The sequence below is a fragment of the Hyla sarda genome, chromosome 3, assembly GCF_029499605.1.
Source record: "Hyla sarda isolate aHylSar1 chromosome 3, aHylSar1.hap1, whole genome shotgun sequence".
NCBI classification, from domain to species: Eukaryota; Metazoa; Chordata; class Amphibia; order Anura; family Hylidae; genus Hyla; species Hyla sarda.
In genome coordinates this window covers 161,050,043-161,071,201 of record NC_079191.1, presented here as the reverse complement: position 1 = coordinate 161,071,201, position 21,159 = coordinate 161,050,043, and the positions used below count along the sequence as shown (strand labels likewise).

General features: G+C 42.3%; 1 protein-coding gene across 1 annotated transcript in view; it reads left to right on the top strand.

The window, feature by feature from the left end:
* OPA1 (OPA1 mitochondrial dynamin like GTPase) overlaps positions 1 to 18,178 on the top strand; it is a 99,463-nt gene extending 81,285 nt beyond the window's left edge. The window contains 2 exon segments of the mRNA XM_056565396.1: positions 16,823 to 16,896; positions 16,995 to 18,178. Coding sequence (XP_056421371.1) covers positions 16,823 to 16,887 — 65 coding nt within the window. The 3' untranslated portion in view covers positions 16,888 to 16,896; positions 16,995 to 18,178.
* Positions 18,179 to 21,159: the final 2,981 nt, after the last annotated feature.

The window sequence follows — 21,159 nt, the reverse complement described above, 5'->3', positions numbered from 1 at the left end:
ACGTCGGCATGCTCCTGGAGCTCCGCCCGTGCACCAAGCCTGCTGCCCGAATAAGGAAGGCATGGGGACAAAAAAATAAAAATGCAAAAATGAAACCCAGGGTTTTTGCATTTTTATTTGATAAACTGATCAACAGACCACAACAAACACTGCCGGGTGCCATTGACTTTGAATAGGGTCCATTGTGTTTCTGTCTGGTGTCAGTTGTTTTAGCGGAGAAAAAAAATAATTACTGCTTGCCGTATTGTTTTCTCTGCTTATTTCTTGTAATTCAGACAGACCCAGAAACGAAAAGCGAGCCAACACTTTCAGCGGAGTCTGCTTGCCTCCAGCATTGCTCAGTCATATGTTTTATTTGATGCCTGGCGATCCATCTTCTCAAGTTTAGTATAGGGTTATCAAGAGACAAGAATACCATTTTGTATCTGCATTGGAAAGTGTAATGGTGATAGCAGGCTTTGGAGCTCTTGTAGGGGTGTACAGATAGGAATGGCTGCTTGGAGGCTTCAGCTTTGAAGCTGTAGAGGTGTGAGCTTCGTGTTGTGCACAGACGTCGGCCCTAATCGGCTCCAGGATCTCTTTTACTACTATATAAAGAAAGTGGCAGCGCTTTGGCCAGAGGCATTCCCCAGCTTGAAAAGAAGAAATGTTTGTGGTTTTGTTTGGACTGTTTAATATCATACAGGCAGGAAATTCATATCTCTGCTTGGGCTACTATAGAAAGCTGCAGGGGAGAAACCTGAAGAATGACTTTTTAATAAACCTGGTCTTTGATTATCTACAGACCTAGGGATACAGTCTGCTGGTGTTAAATGGGTTAATATCCTAAAGAGCAAGCTTTGTCATGTGGCTCTTTTATGCTCCGTGCAGGAAGGTTATTAATCCTTTTACTCAGAGAAATGTATATGCAATGTACAAGTCCTGGTTGGAACATAATGGAGACATTTGTTAATCACAAATAGACAAAGAGCGTTCATCAAGAAGACTGAAATAACAAACTTCAACACAAATAATAACAAAGAGAAAAACATATCCTATATCAGCGGCTGGTTAAGGAGGTGACCTATTTATATATGGCAGGAGTGTTAGCGTCAGAAAAAGAGTGCGGCACATACTGGTAGAAGCTCAGCCATTCATTCTACTTTTTCCTCTTCTTCTATCAGTAGTTTCATGTTTGCGCTATACTGGATAGCAAGTACAATGTCTATCAGATATGGGAGACTGGTGCTTTTCCACAATTTTGCTGTATGTGCTCTTACTGTTGTGAGAATATGAATCAATCACTAAGGGTCTGTTGGAGGCAGGCAACATTCTATGCCAAGGGAGAGGAGAGCTTGAGCTTGGGGACCATTCAGTCGAGTAAGGCTGGTTCACACCATGTTTTTAGGTTTTGGGAACCGTATCCAGCCCGTACCTCGTTCATTTCAATGAGTCGACTGGAGTCAAACGCTGACTCCAGTCGGCTGATTTTGGCCCTATATACGGTTCTCTAACCAGACCTAAAACTGTGGTATACCACAGTTTTAGGTCTGGTCAGAAAACCGGTTACGGGGCAAAAATCAGCCGACCGAAGTCAGCGTTTGACTCCATTCGACTCTTTGAAATGAATGAGGTACGGGCCGGGTCCGGCTGGTATATGGGAGCGCCCGGTTTTCGCTCCCCCCAGCCGTATCCGGTTCCCGTATTGCTAAATCGTAGTGTGAACCTGCCCTAACCCAAAAATTTTCCCAAAATGGTTATTAAATGTTGATGTCTAGGGGAAGGTCGGGAGAGGGGGCAGTCTGCCATACAAAGGTTCAGCTGACAGGTATTGTATGGCCACCTTTAGGAGAGATGCCTCCAAATGGTTTAAACAACTGAGGGATTTATGGGAAAATGAGAATTCAATTGGCCAATGATGACCAGGAAACCTAGAACCCAGTTATCCTTTCCATCATTGTTCAAAGAGACCCTGACCTACTGGTTATGGGGCGGTTTGTCACTATAACATTTGTAAATACTCTTAGTTGGGTATGTAGAGGGATGTTTGCTTAAGGAGAATAGGAGATAACTCTTAAATGGTTTAACGGGTCTATTACTGCTGCTAGAGAAGTCTCAGGGGAAGATGGGAGGGTGACCTCTTCAAATAAGCTGGGTTTATGTTCCTTGTCGCCAACAGGAATGCCTATAAATGAACTCCAGCCAAAAGTCTTAGCCAACCAGTGTAAATCAAGGTTAGAGTAAATAGTTGCCCTGTTCCCCCCCTCTTACCAGACACTCTTTTTTTTTTTTTTTTTTTTTTTTTTTTTTATTCCCCTGATAGAACATCATTTCCAGTCCCTCTGCTTCCCAGCATGACCAGCCAGTATGGGTAGACCGAGATCACTTAAAGGGGAACTCCAGTGGAAACAAGTGGAAAAGAAATGTTTTCAAATCAACTTTTGCCAGAAAGTTAAACAGATTTGTAAATGACTTCCATTTCAAAATCTTAATACTTCCAGTACTTATCAGCTGCTGTATACTACAGAGAAAATTGTGTAGTTATTTTTTATCTGACCGCAGTGCTCTCTGCTGACACCTCTGTCTGTGTTAGGAACTGTCCAGTTTAGAAGCATATCCCCATAGCAAACCTCTCCTGCTCCGCACAGCTCCTGACTTGGATAGAGGTGTCAGCAGAGAGCACTGTGGTCAGACTGGAAAGAACTTCACACATTTCTCTGTAGTATACAGCAGCTGATAAGTACTGGAAGGGTTAAGATCTTTAAATAGAAGTAATTTACAAATCTAAGATAAATGGAAATATGTGTGCAGCTCACAACCTTGTATCCGAGGTTAAATTGTGGTTGACAAATCTGTCCCCACCGACTGACCAAAACAAATTTAGAAACAAAATTTCAACCACCCCTCAAGGATACCACCCTACTTGGTGCACAGTGAAAAAATGGTTTGAAGACAGTTTGTTTGAACAATGCAAAAAATATTTATTAAAATACAATTAAAATTATTCAATTAAAAAACATTTGAACAGAGCAATATTGAATATATTGGATTACCATAGGGCCCAAATGGTATATATTCATAGTAATATATGAGGCACTGCGGTTGTAAATAATGGCCGACTGTCCAGATTGTACTGTTAAACCGGCAATTTGTATATCTGGTTGTAACATCCTTTGTGTATATTGGACTAAAAATGCATGTAGTCTCTATGGAGATGAATAATGCTCACAGTGTCCGCTGGTCCCGTACTGCGACGGGCCGAAAATGATGGGAGTAGCAGTTCTACTTCACAAGCAGAGCGTTGATTTCGGCTTAGTTTGGGAGCGGTGCCGGTTTAACAATCCGGACAGTCTGCCATTATTTACAACCGCAGTGCCTCATATATTACTATGAATATATACCATTTGGGCTCTATGGTAATCCAATATATTCAATATTGCTCTGTTCAAATGTTTTTTAATTGAATAATTTTAATTGTATTTTAATATTTTTTGTATTTTTCTAACAAACTGTCTTCAAACCACTTTTTCACTGTGCACCCAGTAGGGTGATATCCTTGAGGGATGGTTGAAATTTTGTTTCTAATTTACAAATCTTTTTAATGTTCTGGCACCAGTTGATTTGAAATTTTGGGGTGCATCTCATAGAGTTAAATTAAGTAAGATGGCTTCTGTCCTCTCAGCAAGCACCGTGTGAATCGTCAGGGCAGATTGAGTACAGCGGGGGCAACAGCCAATATCTTATAAGGTGAAAAGAAACACCTGGTAGGAGGGCGGTAGGGCAGCCATTTACCTTTGCCGTGTCTAGGGTGAAAAAGAAAGTTTGAATGGAGTGTCACTCTTATGAAGTGGGCCTGGGGTTCCATCATCAGAGATCAGTAATGACAGGGGGGCGACCCTGTCTAGTCTTTTTAGTAATAAAAATAGGTTTCTGTAGATTGCCAGACATGTATGCTTGAGCTAATGGGCACAAATAAAACATAAGTATAACTTATAAGACTCTTCCTGAAAAACCTTGATTTTTCGGCGCTAGAATACACGTTCACATTTATAAAGTTGGGTGGAAAAGAATTTTAATGTCTTCCAAACAGCCATGGATCTGGCTAAAAAACTGACTTGTGTCTGTGGTTTTGATATAAATGCAGTGACACATCCCTAGTATTCCCACGCCGTACAGGTCTGTAACAAATGTCTAGAGCAATGTTTCCCAATCTGTATACCTCCGGCTGTTTCAAAACTACATCTCCCTTCGGCTGCCTGGGCATGTTGGGAGTTGTTGTTTTGCAACAGCTGGTGGCATACAGGTTGGGAAACACTGATCCAGATGCTTTTAGTTTAACGTTTTTCTAGACTTTGTATGTCTTTTCCAGCCTCGGTACACTAGATGGCAGCATTGATCTGGGCACTGCGCCTGACGCGAGGGATTAGGAAGCTGTGGGAGAGCAGCGTGGCTAACCTCCTGCCTCTGTTTATCATTCCTCACTAGCGGAAGCCTTGACATCACCCAGGCAGCAGCCGTTGTGTCTTGAAAGATCAGCTCTCCATTCAGAGCGCGCAGCACACTTGTTCAGACACGTTCATTCTATTCCTTCTTTCTTTCTCTCCCGTCCTTACTTTAAAGGCAGTTTTTCTCTAAGGCAGCCATTCAGCAAGTATCAGCTGTTGCTGAGCGATGTCCCACACAACATCTTCCTGTTGGCAATGAATGATTTTAGCATTGGCGCAGGTTTCCTTATTTTATTCTTTCCGTTAACCCCTGTAAATGAAGATAAAAATGGCTGCACTCTTTACCTCACATAATACCAGCATATATTGTGTGCTATCTGCATCTTGGGCAGAATATAGAACATGTGATACAGTCCTAACCTTAGTATCTGAGGAAAGGGATTAAGGGGTCATTATTTCAGGAGACATAAAGGTAGGCAGACATGTCATAAAGCAGCACGAAATGCAAGCAGAATGCTTGGATGTGTAGGGAGAGGTATAAGCTGTAGAAAGAGGGAAGTGCTCATGGGTGTATAGGAAGAGGTATTGACAGTGTAAAGAGGTAAGTGCTCATGGTTGTATAGGGAGAGGTATTAGCAGTAGAAAGAGGAAGTGCTCGTGGGTGTATAGGGAGAGGTATTAACAGTAGCGTGGAAAGTGCTCATGGGTTTATAGGGAGAGGTATTGACAGTGTAAAGAAGGAAGTGCTCATGGGTGTATAGGGAGAGGTATTAGCAGTAGAAAGAGGAAGTGCTCATGGGTGTATAGGGAGAGGTATTAACAGTAGCGTGGAAAGTGCTCATGGGTGTATAGGGAGAGAGGTATTAGGCAGTAGAAAGAAAGAAGTGTTCGTGCTGCTGTGAAGAAAACACTGGTAAGACCTCACTTGGAGTATTGTGCGCAGTACTGGAGGCCGTATCTCCAAAAGGATATAGATAGTCTAGAGAGAGTTCAGAGAAGATACTAAACTAGTACATGGATTGCAGGATAAAACTTACCAGGAAAGGTTAAACAACCTTAACATGTATAGCTTGGAAGAAAGAAGAGAAAGAGGGGATATGATAGAGACTTTTATATACATAAAGGGAATTAACACAGTAAGGGAGGAGAGCATATTTAACCCCTTAAGGACACCGGGTGTTTCCGTTTTTGCACTTTCGTTTTTTCCTCATCACCTTCTAAAAATCACAACGCTTTAAATTTTGCACATACAGACCCATATGAGGGCTTTTTTTGCACCACCAATTGTACTATATAATGACATCAATCATTTCACCACAAAATTTACAGTGAAACCAGAAAAAAAATATTTGTGGGGCAAAATTTGAAAAAAAAAACACACCATTTTGTAACTTTTGGGGGCTTCCGATTCTATGCAGTGCACTTTTTGGTAAAAAAACACCATATTTTTATTCTGTAGGGCCATACGGTTACAAGGATACCTAATTTATATATGTTTTCTTTTATTTTACTACTTAAAAAAATAACTACATGCACCAAAATTAGTATGTGTAAAATTGTCATCTTCTGACCCCTATAGCTTTTTATATTTCCATATACAGGGATGTATGAGGGCTCATTTTTTGCGCCGTGATCTGAAGTTTTTATCGGTACCATTTTTCTTTTGATGGGATTTTTTGATTGCTTTTTATACATTTTTTTTTAGGGTATACAAAGTGACCAAAAATACGCAATTTTAGACTTTAAGAATTTTTTTTACATGTACGCCATTGAACGTGCGGTTTAATTAACATTATATTTTTATAGTGCGGATATTTACGCATGCGGCGATACCACAATTGTTTGGTGGCTGTTTTTTTTAAACTGTTAAACTTCTTTTTTTTTTTTTTACACTTTTAGTGTCCTTCGGGGACTTTTGGGTGGAATCATTAGATTCCTCGTACAGATCAATGTGATTCCATAGAACCACATTGATCTGTGTGATCTGCGCTCCATTGATAAAGCCTGGTTCAGCCAGACTCCATCAATCACAGAGCCGGAACAGCCGCAACAGGAGAGGTAAGCCCCCTGGCTACCTCCACAGTGCATCGCCCCCATGCGCCAACCAAAACCCCCGCCCCGCACCAAAATTTTTTTTAAATGAACTGGTGCCAGAAAGTTAAACAGATTTGTAAATTACTTCTATTTGAAAATCTTAATCCTTTCAGTACTTATTAGCAGCTGTATGCTACAGAGGAAATTCTATTCTTTTTGAATTTCTTTTTTGTCTTGTCCACAGTGCTCTCTGCTGACACCTCTGTCAGTGTCAGGAACTGTCCAGTGAAGCATTTGTTTGCTATGGGGATTTTCTCCTGCTCTGGACAGTTCCTGATACGGGCAGCAGGTGTCAGCAGAGAGCACTGTGGACAAGACAAAAAATTAATTAAAAAGAAAATAATTTCCTCTGTAGCATACAGCTGCTAATAAGTACTGGAAGGGTAAAGATTTTTTAATAGAAGTAATTTACTAATCTGTTTAACTTTCTGGCACCAGTTGATTTAAAAAAAAAAATGTTTTCCACCGGAGTACCCCTATAAGGATAAAATTGAACTTGACCGATGCAAAAATCGTGATGTAAATGCAACCTAAGCTACAGCAATTCCCTAGTATGTGCAGTGCCCAGTATCCAGATACCACACTACACTGGCTGACATGATGCATACTCCTCAGGGTGTGTCCTGGTGTCTGGTCACCAGTGTAATAAGGCTGGGTCCACACTACGTTTTGTCCCATACGGGAGCGCATACGGCAGGAGGGAGCTAAAACCTCGCGCTCCCGTATGTGACCGTATGCGCTCCCGTATGCCATTCACTTCAATGAGCCGACCGGAGTGAAACGTTCGGTCCGGTCGGCTCATTTTTGCGCCGTATGCGCTTTTACAACCGGACCTAAAACCGTGGTTGACCACGGTTTTAGGTCCGGTTGTAAAAGCGCATACGGCGCAAAAATGAGCCGACCGGACCGAACGTTTCACTCCGGTCGGCTCATTGAAGTGAATGGCATACGGGAGCGCATACGGTCACATACGGGAGCGCAAGGTTTTAGCTCCCTCCTGCCGTATGCGCTCCCGTATGGGACAAAACGTAGTGTGGACCCAGCCTTACATGGGTTCTCTGCTAGTGGTTTGTACAGTGCTCATTGCCTGGAGGTACTTTTATAGCAGGCTGTTTATGTCAATGTAGAACTGACAAATGTCTGTCTAGATCAGGGTTTCCCAACCAGGGTGCCTCCAGCTGTTGCAAAACTGTTGTAGTTTTGAAACAGCTGTAGGAATGCTAGTCTAGATGAATGCCACAATGTCTGTCAGCATTCTATTGACCCTACAGAAGCTAAAAACCTCGCCTGTATTGTGCCATCAGCTTTTTCAAAGTGACCGCAGAAAGCGCAAATACCATCTCAATCAGCCAGGGATATTTTGGGGGTTTCTGTCATTTCAATCAATGAAATAAAAATCCCAGAGATTCTGCAGCAGCAAATCCACTCCAAATTGTGCAGACCATGTTGTGAATTTACTGCGACAGATTTGGCATTGGCAAAAGGAGGCATTATTTAAGATGCCAAAAATGTGCCAGAATTAATGTACAATTTAAAGTGTTGCTGTCATTTTAAATAACATTTAACATATTGTACAGACATGTCAAAAGTTTTGATGAGTTGGGGTCCAGGTGCTTAGACCCTCACAAATCGCAATAATGAATGGGGAGAGTCCCTCAGCTCAGTGCTTGTCCTTCCTGCTATCTCCTTGCTACAGGAGATGGATTCTACTGAAAGTCTTTGGAATCTGTCTCCTGCAGCAAGAAGAGAAGATGGGGAGAAGTTCTTATCTGAGTGCTTCTCCCCGTTCATTCCAGTAACAGGGACAGTTCTGCCTATAGACAAACTAGGCAGCCGCTTAGAGCGTGTTCTTGATGGGGACGCAGCCCTGCACGCTGCAAGAAAGTTAGTAGCCAGCTACCATCCGAAGCCCCCGCTCACCCAAAGCACCCAGCCAGCACCACCTTGTCACCCCAGAAGTAAGGTAATTATTACATGATGAGGAGGTTTGTTACAGTGTGTCACCCCAGAAGTAAGGTAATTACATGATGAGGAGGTTTGTTACAGTGAGTCACCCCAGTAGTAAGGAGATTGCATGAGAAGGAGATTTGTTACAGTGTGTCACCCCAGTAGTAAGGAGATTACATGAGGAGGTTTGTTACAGTGAGTCACCCAAGTAGTAAGGAGATTACATGAGAAGGAGATTTGTTATAGTGTGTCACCCCAGTAGTAAGGAGATTACATGAGGAGGTTTGTTACAGTGAGTCACCCAAGTAGTAAGGAGATTGCATGAGAAGGAGATTTGTTACAGTGTGTCACCCCAGTAGTAAAGTGGGGCATGTCAAAGGGCGGAGCCAATGGCAGGGTCAAGGGGTGGCAAAATTAGCTTTTGCCTGGGATGGCAAAAATCCTAGCACCAGTCCTGTCTAGCAATCAGTGGGGGTCTCAGCACCCTGACCCCAACTGATTAGAACTTTTGACATGACATTTTTTTTTCTTTTTTTTTTTTTAAATAAATAACAGTAACACTTGAAGTCAACTAGTTGGTCGAAGCATTCCAGCAACCCAGCAGACCTTAAAATGTATCCTTTTATTGCAGAGAAGTTAAAGCAGACAATGCAACAACATAGTATATCCTTCGGTAGCAGCTTACACATTTCTAGTGCAGACACACTCTTATTTATGGGTACTGGTAATAACAGATTTGTGGTGCCTTAGACTGTCTAAGAACACACTTATATTTTATTATTCATGACAACATCTGTATCACCTGCAGACTTATTTTGGATTACCCTCTGAAGTCAATGGGGCAAAGTTGCAGTAGACCGGCAGCGTATCCAACACCACAATTGGCATGCTTTCTGCACAAGTTCTATCTGGATTTTATCCACAGCTTATGGATGAGATTTTGGATATCTCAACCTCTCTGCTGCTATTGTAATTGCTCCAGATTTTCCACATGGAAATTCTGCATGGAAAATAAGCCTCTTTGGCTGTACCCTAAAGTAGAGCTTTACTTTTAATGTAGGAAATTTCTGCCCATTCTTTGCTGACTCATTAGGTTGCCCCATGGGAGCCTATGGAATCACATTATTAATGAGCAGGGTCAGATCCTGGTCACAGTTCATGCCGCTGGTGGTATAGAACCGCTAATTATGACATGTGACCAGTGACAGCCAGCTTGTGACTCCTTTTTCTGGCTGGATATTAAGAAACCTATTGTAAGTTCCTTGGCTAGGGATTGTAAGCACAAGGTGTCAGCTGCCTGCAGACCCTCAGACTCATTAACCATGTAAACTTAGACAGATGAGATGTTTGTTAGTGGAACATGCGTGTAATAACATGTACTCTATCTGCTATCACACCATCTCAGTCATTAAAGGTCATTGTAGACTTGATGCCCTGCTGGCTGCACAACATGGAAAGGAGAAACCATGGCTAAGATTTATGGCAAGTCATTATTACAGGGGGATACGAGCAGTTATGGCACATGACATTTTAAAATGTTATAGAAGTGGGCATAATGTTTTGTTTGAGGTCTTAGTAGGAATCTCTTGGAAGCATGGAGAGTATGTTCCCTTAAAATTTGTATACAATACTCTATTGTCAACCACTCTATTTTCTATACAAGAGAGCTACTGCTTACTGTGTGGCAACAACCAGTCGCTGGGGACATTTAGAGCTGCATAAATGGGCAAAAAGCAGAATTTTTGAGTTTACTTGTTAGGCCCCTTTCACACTACCGTTATGACACGATAGTGTGATGGCCGTCGGGACCGCCGGGGAGAATATCTGGAGAAAAAATACTGCTTACACCTTTTCTTCTCCCGCTATTCTCGCAGAAAAACATCACCACCCGACAGAACCCATTGAATATAATGGAGTACATCAGGACCCATTGTTGCCCGTTGCGCCCTGTCAGAATGACTGCCATCAAACTCCCCCGCCCCCCCCCCCCCCCAAAAAAAAAAAGTTTGACGGACGCTCTTGACAGGGCGCAACTGTAGTGTTAATGTAGCCTTATTCAAGTATTATTGTTCAAATGTATAACTATGTATTATAGGCCCTTTCTTATAATACTCTATGAACAGAACCATATTTCATCTAGTGTTTTCTTCTCGAAGACATAAAAAACATTACTTGGAAGCTACAGACAGATGGCATATAATTTAGATGCTTCTGTTGTTTCTTAAAGGGGTACTCCACTGGCCAGCATTCGTAAGTAAACGATCCGAACACTGTTTTTGCGCTGTGGGGGTCGGCCACGCCCCTCGTGACATCACGGCCACGCCCCCCCCCCCAATGCAAGTCTATGGGAGGGGGCGTGAATGCCGTCACGCCCCCTCCCATAGACTTGCATTGTGGGGGCTGGCCGTGATGTCACGAGGGGCGTGGCTGACCCCCGCGCAAAAACAGTGTTAGGAACATTTACTTCCCAATGCTGGCCAGTGGAGTACCCCTTTAATGTTGGGGATGAGTAGATGGACTGTGAATAGTTGAGGCTTCGTTCACATCTGCGTTGGAAGCTCTGTTCACAGATTCTGTGTAAATAACAGGGCAAAAATGCTGAATGCTATATTTTTCAGTTTTTTTTTTTTTTGTTTGTTTTTTTTTGGGGGGGGGGCCCCATTAGAATCCTACAAAATGACAGACACCAGATGGAAACCCAACATACCCCATTAAAGTCAATGGGGTCTATCGGTTACTTTTTATGCCCATTATGCAGCAGACTATCCGACTTAGTTTACTCCTCCGTAACAGAATCTGCGTCAGAGGCCCCAAATGGAACCCTGGAACAGATGGGAACCTAGCCTAGTTCTTGCCTCCTCTAGTACAGTTTTAACCGAATATATATGCCTTTTTATATCCGCTGGGGAAGTCTGTGCTTGCATTTGTAAACCTGATTGCATATGTGTGAACATCCACTGGGCATGGAGAGTGAGTTGCGGAAGGCACATCCTCACATCTTTTCCACCAACTGTATATACTGCATAGTGAGTTATAAATGGTGGTCTGGAATAAGGTTTGGACGAAAATGAATGTGAATTGTGGACAAGGGTTAAAAAAAAAGGCCTCTGAAAAATGGAGGAAGCAATCTGATTGGTTGCTACAAGAACTGCACCACTCAGTTAAGCTTTCCTCAACCCTGACCAGTCCCCCTGTCCCAGCTGATGAAAAACATCACCACAGAATGATGCTGCCACCACCACCCTTCATTGTAGGAATGTTATTGGACACGTGATGAACAGTGCCTGGTTTCCTTCAGACATGATGCTTAGAATCTTGTTTCTCACAGTCCTTTAGATTCTTTTTGCATACTTCAGGGCCATTCTGTGTCTTTTACTTAGAAGAGGCTTCTTTCTAACCACTCTCCGATAAAGCCCAGATTAGTGGATTGCTGCAGTGATGGTTGATCTTCTGAAAGTTTCTCCTATCTTGACATAGAATCTTTGGAGCTTAATCCTTTTTTTTTTTTTTTCCTGTACCCAAAACCGTAGCCTACCACTCTTGTTGGTCCGGGTAAAAAATGTATTAAACCATATAGGTTTTTTTTTTTTTTTAACATGGGAGTCAATGGGAACGATACAGAACCGTATGTGTGTACGGTTCCGTACGGTTTTCACAATACGGTTTTAGACTTTGCACTGTCATTTTTTCTTGGAATTTCAATCAAACTGGTGAAACCTTATTCATAATGGAGGGAAAAGTTAAAAACGTATAAGTTTTGTTCTTAAAAAAACGATGCAAACGGACATCATTTTTCAGACCATATACGGGTTAAAATTTGTACACCTGTTTTGATACAGTTTAGGCTGCTTTCACATTATGAAATTGTTCCGTTTAGGAACTTCCATCACCAGTTCCGTCACTATATCGGCGAAACCCGGCCGTTACAAAACCCCTGACGGCCGTGACTAAATCGCATTGCAGCCTATAGGGTTTTGTAACTGCCCGTTTGCACCCGTATATGCCCGTAATTCATTACGGGCGTTATACAGTGCCGGGACATCGTGGCGGAAAAATTACTGCATGCAGTCCAACCCCCCATCCTCTGGCTAGAGACTGCCGCCGCCCGCTTCTCTCCCCTTGCCTGTCCTTAGTCCAACCACCGCCGCTGCCGCATTGCCTCCCCCATCCTCGGTTTTATAATTACCTGTTCCTGGGGTCTGTGCTACTTCTGGCTCCGGCGGCGTCCTGAGCTTTCACTGTGCGCACTGACAATAACATCGCCTTGAGGACGTCACTCGTCATTGCGCAGCGCACAGCGTAACGCATGGCGCCGCAGGAGCCAGAAGTAGCGCGGGCCCCAGGAACAGGTAATTTTGAAACCGGGGATGGGGGAGGCAATGGGGCAGCGGTGGGGGGGGGGTGCTTTGCGCGGGGGGCATTATCGGATAATCGTGGATATCGGCCTATAATATCGGCCAAATCGATAATCGGTCAATCCCTAATAGCAAGTTTGGAGTTGGGCGTATTGGAAATGTGTCAAAGGATTGTTTTATCTGTAGTGTCTGTGGCCAGACAATATAAACTGCCCTTAATTTGACCATAGTTGATGTTTCCCTGGAGTAGGCACTAAAGACAGAGGAGAACACATTTATAGCCATTTCTCTGCAGTGTTGAGAGGTGGTGGTTTCCTGCTGTAAAGCTGTAAGAAAGCTTCCCTCCAGCACCTAGCCATGTTCTGACAATCTTGAGCAGGCATATTCCAGACAAGAGACTGCTCCGCTGTGTTTTCTTGACCTGCTCTCTGTCCATTCACTCCCCATCTGTTATACTTTACTTAGAGAACAGTAGACGCCCTCCCCTTTATAAATCTTTCCTTCCAGGTGATAAATAATGCTCTTTTTTTCATTGAGGGCATCCTGGGTGGTTTCCTTTTCTTTTAGCACTTAGTTTGCGAACTCTGTGCACAGACAGCACTGCGATATGATAGTGGATAAGATCTCATTGGTAACTAAGCACAATATAATATTACATTTTTTGTGGGTGGTCTATGTGGGTGGGTTTTAGAGGTCTTGAAACTTTCTTTTGCAAAGTCAATGACCGTTTTTTATTATCGCTGTATGTTGATGGAAGTTCTAATAGAGTTGTTTCCTCATTGACCATGCCGGCTGATTTTGCCAGCAGGCAGAAAGGCGCAAATAAATGCCTGGCATTTGATCTATGGTCCTTTATAAGTTCTGAAGGCTTCAGAGCTGCAGTTCTTTCAGTGTTACTTTTTGGCTGTTTTAGCACATATAGCCGGACTTGCACTCATGGAAGTGTCACAGTTATAGCCGGAACTATACAGTAGAGGAGTAAAGTCAAAGTGACCTTCTAATATAAAGTATTATCTTATGAAGCCTTTCTGAAGAGTGGTTAAAGTGTAGTACTGGTGGCACACACCCTTACGGTCCTATATATCATGCGGGGGTTTCAGAACGATTCTCCTTCATCATGCCGCCAGCACTAGATAAGCACAGGATGCTACCCATACCAGCCAGCTGCTGTTTGCTATCCTGTGGGTGGCAGCTATCTTCCTCTTTTAGTAATAAGACCTGGAGTTTATTCATGTAGAGCACATTTGCTCACTTGCCCGATGTGTCATCGTTCTTTCATCCACATCCTCATATGTGCTATTTTCTACTCTATCTTTTCAATTTCTCCTATCTAAATAGCAGAAGTAATAAATAGTTTTGTAGGAACTTAGGCGGTATTTTTTTTTCTTCTTTTTTTTTTTTTTTTCCCTAACGTGTATTTAGGTGCAGGTATATTAAACAATAGGTAAGCAAATAACTTTTTTTTGCAATTCATATAGGAAGCGAACAAGGTGGGGATAAGATGTCTGATCGCCGCCGTCCGGCCACTGGCAGCTCCCGCAATCTCCGGGGGGGGGGGGGGTTCGCCTCTGCGTCCTAAACGTTTTTGTTCGAACTCAGCCTTCTGATCAAAAATGTTCAGAACCTCCTTTGGATAGCAGATAAGATGTCCAGTGGCGGAGTACTCCTTTTAAATTGTTTCTTTTTTTTTTTGTTGAAGAACAATGTATTATGAGAGCTTTTGACTTTTGAGCTAAGACTAGGTTCACACTGCGGGATCTCAGGCCGGAAAAACTTCATCCGGAGATTCCGTGTGTGGCCAGCGCCGGCAGGATCGGTTGACACTAGGGCCAGACATGCATTGTTGTCCACTTAGACAGCAATGTATTCCAAGGGAATTCATCAGGAAGAATGAGAGCGATCATCCTTTGGTGGTGGAATTTCAGCAGCGGGCAGCAAAATCCTATTCACAGCAATTGGATTCTGCAGCACCAGAATTTCTAAGCAGAATTACACTCGGAAATTCCATAGTGTGAACCTAGCCCTTAAACTAGGTTTCCATATGTCTCACAATGTGGCATTGTTGCCATCTGGCGTGGTTGTACTACCTCCTTATAGGACAACTCTGCTGAATCAGTTGAATGTAATGGATCCGTAACTTAGCATACAGTATTCCAGAATGTTGGACAAATGGCAACCCAGCCTAAGTGGTTTGCAGAAAATTTCCACTTAGAATATAAAAACGCCCATATAAAAGTGAATGAGGAGTTGTAGTGGGTGCAGGGGGTTAACAGATTCAGAAAAGGAACAAGTAGAGGTTTGACTTCTAGTGTGAGTGAAAATATGAATATGTCAGAAGAACTTGTAAATTCCAGTAGACCCTTAAAGGGGTTCTCCGGTGCTTAAACATCTTATCCCCTATCCAAAGGATAGGGGATAAGATGCCTGATCACGGGAGTCCCGCTGCTGGGGACCCCCGGGATCATGCACGCGGCACCCCGTTTGTAATCAGTCCCTGGAGCGTGTTCGCTCCGGGACTGATTACCGGCGACTACAGGGCGGGCGGCGTGTGACGTCACGCTTGCCCCCCGTGTGACATCACGCTCCGCCCCGCAATGCAAGCCTACGGGAGGGGGCGTGATAGCTATCATGCCCCCTCCCGTAGGCTTGCATTGAGGGGCAGAGCGTGACGTTACACGCCGGCGCAGGCGTGACGTCACACGCCGCCCGCCCTGTAGTCGCCGGTAATCAGTCCCGGAGCGAACACGCTCTGGGGACTGATTACAAACGGGGTGCCGCGTGCATGATCCCGGGGGTCCCCAGCGGCGGGACTCCCGCGATCAGGCATCTTATCCCCTATCCTTTGGATAGGGGATAAGATGTTTAAGCACCGGAGAACCCCTTTAAAGAGGTTGTCCAGTATTAGAAGAATGCAGCTTCTTTTTTATTTTTATTTATTTCAAAAACTGCACCACTCCTGTCCACAGGTTGCGTGTGGTATTGCAGCTTAGCTCCATGTAAGTGAATAGAATTAAGCTGCAGTACTACACACAGCCTGTGGACAGGAGTGGGCTGTTTTTGGGGTGTTTTTTCTAGGCAACCCCTTTAAGTGTTTTAAAAGTTTTTCATGGTTGTGATATATCTGTTTTTTAACTGAAATAAATGTTTATGGTGATCAGTACATTTTACTCATACTCATGACTTAAAAGACAAGCTTGGAATTCTATTTGGGCTTGGGACTATTTATTGTTTAAAATGAAGAGGTTTAGATCTTTGATTCTCTATCTAAACCTTTAAAGGGGTACTCCGCTGCTCAGCGTTTGGAAAAAACTGTTCTGAACACTGGAGCCCTCACCGGGAGCTTGTGACATCATAGCTACACCCCCTGATGAAGTCACGCCCCCTCCCCCTCACTGCAAGTCTATGGAAGGGGGCGTGACAGCCATCACGCCCCATCCCATAGACTTGCATTGAGGGGGTGGGGCGTGACATCAGGAGGTGGGCTATGACGTCACAAGCTCCCGGCTCCAGCATTCGGATCAGTTTGTTCCAAACGCTGCGCAGCGGAGTACCTCGTTAAGGTTACTCTGTTTAAATTGACTGACTGGTATAAATTTCCACCACTAATGTGGAGAATAAGGATATTATGTTAAAAGAGAAGTCAAGGATTAGTGATTGTTCATAGTCATCTATTCTGTAATGTAGAGGAACAGGTGCTGGACAGACATGTCATTATAGGGAAACGCAACCCTTGTTCTTTGCACGTGTTTAAGCCCCAAGGACTTTAATTGTGTTATAATATATCCACTTCAAAAAGTGTTTTTTTTTTTTTTCCCAGAACTGTCCAATATTTTGTATTTCATGTGATGAAATTTGACAACGAACAATTCTAACCGTCCCTGCCCTGTGAGCAGGAGAGACCTTTTGTGCTAGACCTCAAGCACAAGTTATAGAATATTATGGCAATATATTTCTTCAAAAAGTTTGGAAATCTTTTTTTAATGTATTCTTATTTCTCTTTAGAAAAAGTACGAGAAATTCAGGAAAAACTTGATGCCTTTATCGAAGCCCTTCATCAAGAAAAGTAGCCTAAATAGGTAACGGACCCTCACTGTTGCTTCTTTTTATTTTTTACATTCTTTTATTATTTTCTTTTGGTTAAAATGTTTTAACATTTTATTATCTTTCCCTTTAGATAATGAATTTGCAAAAAAAAGACGCCTAAATCTTGGTGTTGAATGAATTTCCGGCATAAAGCAAGCTTCTGATGCAATGTCTCCTGTACGAGACGTTGCTCTAGGGTGAGGAAGTAAGCCCATGTCTCGAGTTTCTTTTAATGACTGGCTACTTGAAGACGTGTCATGTGTTTAGAGAAGTCTCCAATGAAGAGATAGGTCTACCTGTTGCTGCTGTCCTGTGTTTGTGCTGTACCTTGATCACATTTTTACTTGGTCAAGAAATCTGGGGCCTAACTCACATTTTATCATTTGTATATACATCTTTAGCACTATTTACATTTGTTCCTTTCCGTCAATCAGACTGCATGTCAATGGTAACGTAACTCTGCTTTCCTATGAAATACCCTCAGCAGCCAAAGTAATAAACTGAAAGCTTCAGCTATACTGAGAGATTGTATGTTCACAATAACTTATTGGGTACTGAGTTGTACTCCCCTCAACATGTTTTATAGCCAGGACACATTAAATAAGTTAAGGGCAACATTTGCCGAAAAACGTAAAAAGTGGATGTCTGTATTCTTTTCTATTCTTCCCTAAAGCACTTATGTCCTCTGTTACCAACAGCAAATCAACCATTTTATTTTGGGTTGGTCCTCTTAGGTAAAGGGGAATGTATGAAATATATGATTTCAATCATGTCCCAGAACTTTAAAAAAAAAAAAAAAAAGTCTAAAAGGGTAAAAAATAACCGCTATCTTTATAATGTTGCACTATAAGATGCATTGCAGATACCCTTAAAATAAAGGAAAAATGAAGTAACCCTTTTTCTAATTTGTACGTATCTTGGATCCGAAGGTATGGAAGAATGTGGTGTCTGGAGAGTGGAGACAGTTCTCTCACCCTCAGATTCTATAACCATTTTTTTTGTTATTAGTACAGAACAATTTATGTTTATGCACTTATTATTTACATAGTATTTTACAGCTTCATTTGACACACCACATTTGAATGACATTTTAACAGTACCCTAACACCTTTTTAAACCCCTGCTATTTAATTTTTAATGGAATGGTTCTTATATGCGGGGTTCCCTACGTTTTCAGAAGCTTAATGGGGTACTCCACCGCCCAGCGTTTGGAACAAACGGTTCCGAACGCTGGAGCCAGCGCCGGGAGCTCGTGACCTCATAGTCCCGCCCCTTCATGTCACACCCCGCCACCTCGATGCAAGTCTATGGGAGGGGGCGTGACTGTTGTCACGCCCCCTCCCATAGACTTGCATTGAGGGGGCAGGGATTGACATGAGGGGGCGGGGCTATGACATCACAAGCTCCCGGCTCCAGTGTTTGGAACAGTTTGTTTCAAACGCTGAGCAGCGGAGTACCCCTTTAAGCATCCAAAATGGCATCGTTTTCTTTCCTATTGGTTACAGCACTTACACAGCCTATTTAAAAGGCATATTAACAAACATATCTGTGCAGATTAAAGATTGGTCTTTTGCCCATTAATTGTCACCTTAGTCCACCTTAGTTTTCTTGTTCTATGGCAGCTTGGCTGCTGTGCCTCAGTGCTTCTTCTCTACCTTACTGTGCCAATTTGGCCTTGAACTGAAGGTCTTAATAATGTCAGACAGACGGGTTTCTTGTGACTTTCTTCCTAATCACCCCTGTGAAGCTGTAGTTGTCGGGCAGTATACTGCATAGCAACCATCTTGTTTCACACAACTCAACAGCTGAACTGAAAGCTGACATTTTCTGTGAGCACACATCAATGGAAAAGCAGCTTGGCTGTAATTCCTTCAGGCTTCTCCCTTTCTCCTAGGTGCCCTTTTCTTTCTTAAAACGGTGCAATATTGTAATAGACACCCAAGCCCAATTCTTTAGCCCCCAAACCAGTTGCATGGTGCGAGAAGGAATTGGCTGTTTTTAAATGATCACATCCTGGACTAATCCATGACGTTCTCTATGTGAAGAATTCAACAAGCCCGATAAATCAACTAGATCCGTATTTAACTCTACAACCAAAATCCCATGCCCAAAAATATGACAGCAGCGTCGCAATCGGTTCTACGAAGATGACACCGAGCTCTGTATTTATATTTGAATATTGGGATACATTATTAGTTAAATCCTTCTTTAAAAAATAAAAAGGATGAATGATTTTGCACATTTACCTCAAATGATACAATGAGTGCAGAAATTCCAAGTTTTCCAGATGAAATAAATGTTGTAATAAATTTTGAAAAGACATGACAGTTGTATACAGCATGATGTATTAGAAGAATCCCCAGATATTTATTCAATGCCATTGTAATTTGTTGGAAAGCAATTAAAAAAAACGAAACTTTTTGACAGTCATTTATTTCTTATTATGAAAGCGCTGGGTAAGTGTCTTTTTATTCTAATTATATTTAATCTAATAGACCAGTATTGTATAGATTAAGATTTGGTAGGATGCTTAAAGAGTACCTGTCATTTGGAAAAAGTTTTGATCGTGAGGGTCTAAGTGTTCAGATCTCTGCTGATTAGGAGAACAATTTGGGAGAAGTCGCTGCTGCTGAGACACGCTCATAGACTTATATTGTGTTTCTCTCGATCACGTGACACGGAGCCTGGATAGAATGCGCTGAGCACAAACTTCTCCCTACTCGTTCTCGAGATCGGTGGAGTCCTGAACACTCACCTGACTCCCACTGATCAAAACTTTTGACGTGTCACACATCTTATTATTAATTCATGCAGAGATGTGAATTGTACATGGCTTTTTCTATTCTTTGGTGCTAGCATAGTGTCACCAGCGATGACTTGAGCAGCTGTCTTACAGTTGTTAGACATGTGGTCTATCGTATCCAGTCATGGGTGCTACTCTGTACAGACTGCGAAATCTAAGACAAGTTAATAATTCATTAAACAGAATTTGTTTCCCTTTTACAGTGATCGAGTGCCCTAAACTCCTATGTGGCCTACTGAACCAAACATAGGTTTTCAGTCTCATATGGAGAGACAAATGAGTACCATCTCAGGGGTGTGAAAATGTAATAAAAAATAACTACTTGTCCACCGGGCTAAAACGGAGCAAAATCTACTTGTCCATCATGACAATTCACTTGTCCGGACCAAATTTCGCTTTTACATTCAAATTTTTTCCTCCTCACCCTATAATAGCCATTAATAACTACTATAATAACACCTTTTAATTTTTCAATAACATATTCCCTGAACCAAAAAATATATAATTGGTGAAGTGAAATTGAAATAGTAAAAGATAATTTAGCAAATTTGGTGGTTTTCTTTTCTGCGCCATTTACCTTGTGGTTGAGCTAACATGTTAGTTTGATACTTTAATTTGGCCTGATTACAGCAATACCAGATTTGTATAGTTTCCATCATGTTTTACAAATTTTAAAAAAATTCAGAACTTTGCCATTTTTGACCCCTGTACCTTTTTTACAAAAAAATGTTTTCGCATACCAGGCTGTATGAGGGCTCATATTTTTTTTGCACCACAATATTTTTTTTTTTTTGTATTGGTACGATTTTGGTATTGATCTGACTTTTTTAAATCGATTTTTAACTTTTTTTTCTGGGATATAAAAAATGCAATACTGTGGTTTTGGTATTTTTTTTAAACATTTACGTCATTTACCATATGGGATACATAATGTTATATTATAATAGTTCGTACAATTACGCACACAGTGATACTAAATATGTTTACTTTTATTATGTTTTACATGTTTTAATATAGGAAAAGGGGGTGATTTGAACTTTTAACATGGAAGGGGTTAATGTGTGTCTTTTAAACTTTTTTTTAATACACTTTATTAGACGTTAAGGAGGAATTATTAGATTCCTCATACATGTCAATATTCTATTGAACTCTATTGATCTGTGTGCTCTGCAATCCATTGATAGAGCCTAGTCCAGACAGGCTCTATCAATGACAGAGCCATCGGACAGCAGGGAACAGAGATAAGCCCTCCGGATCCACCCCACTAGCCCACCAGGGAGCATTCATATGTCCCTTTAGACGCCGCTGTCAAAGCGTTCTAAAGGGTGAATAGCCAGCTGCACCGATCACTGCATGCTGGCTATTAGCGGCGGCCCCAGGCTACTGAGAACAGCGGATGGCTGCAGAGTATGGAGCCGGCAGGAGTCGGGAGCCCGCTCCATACAGACTGCTG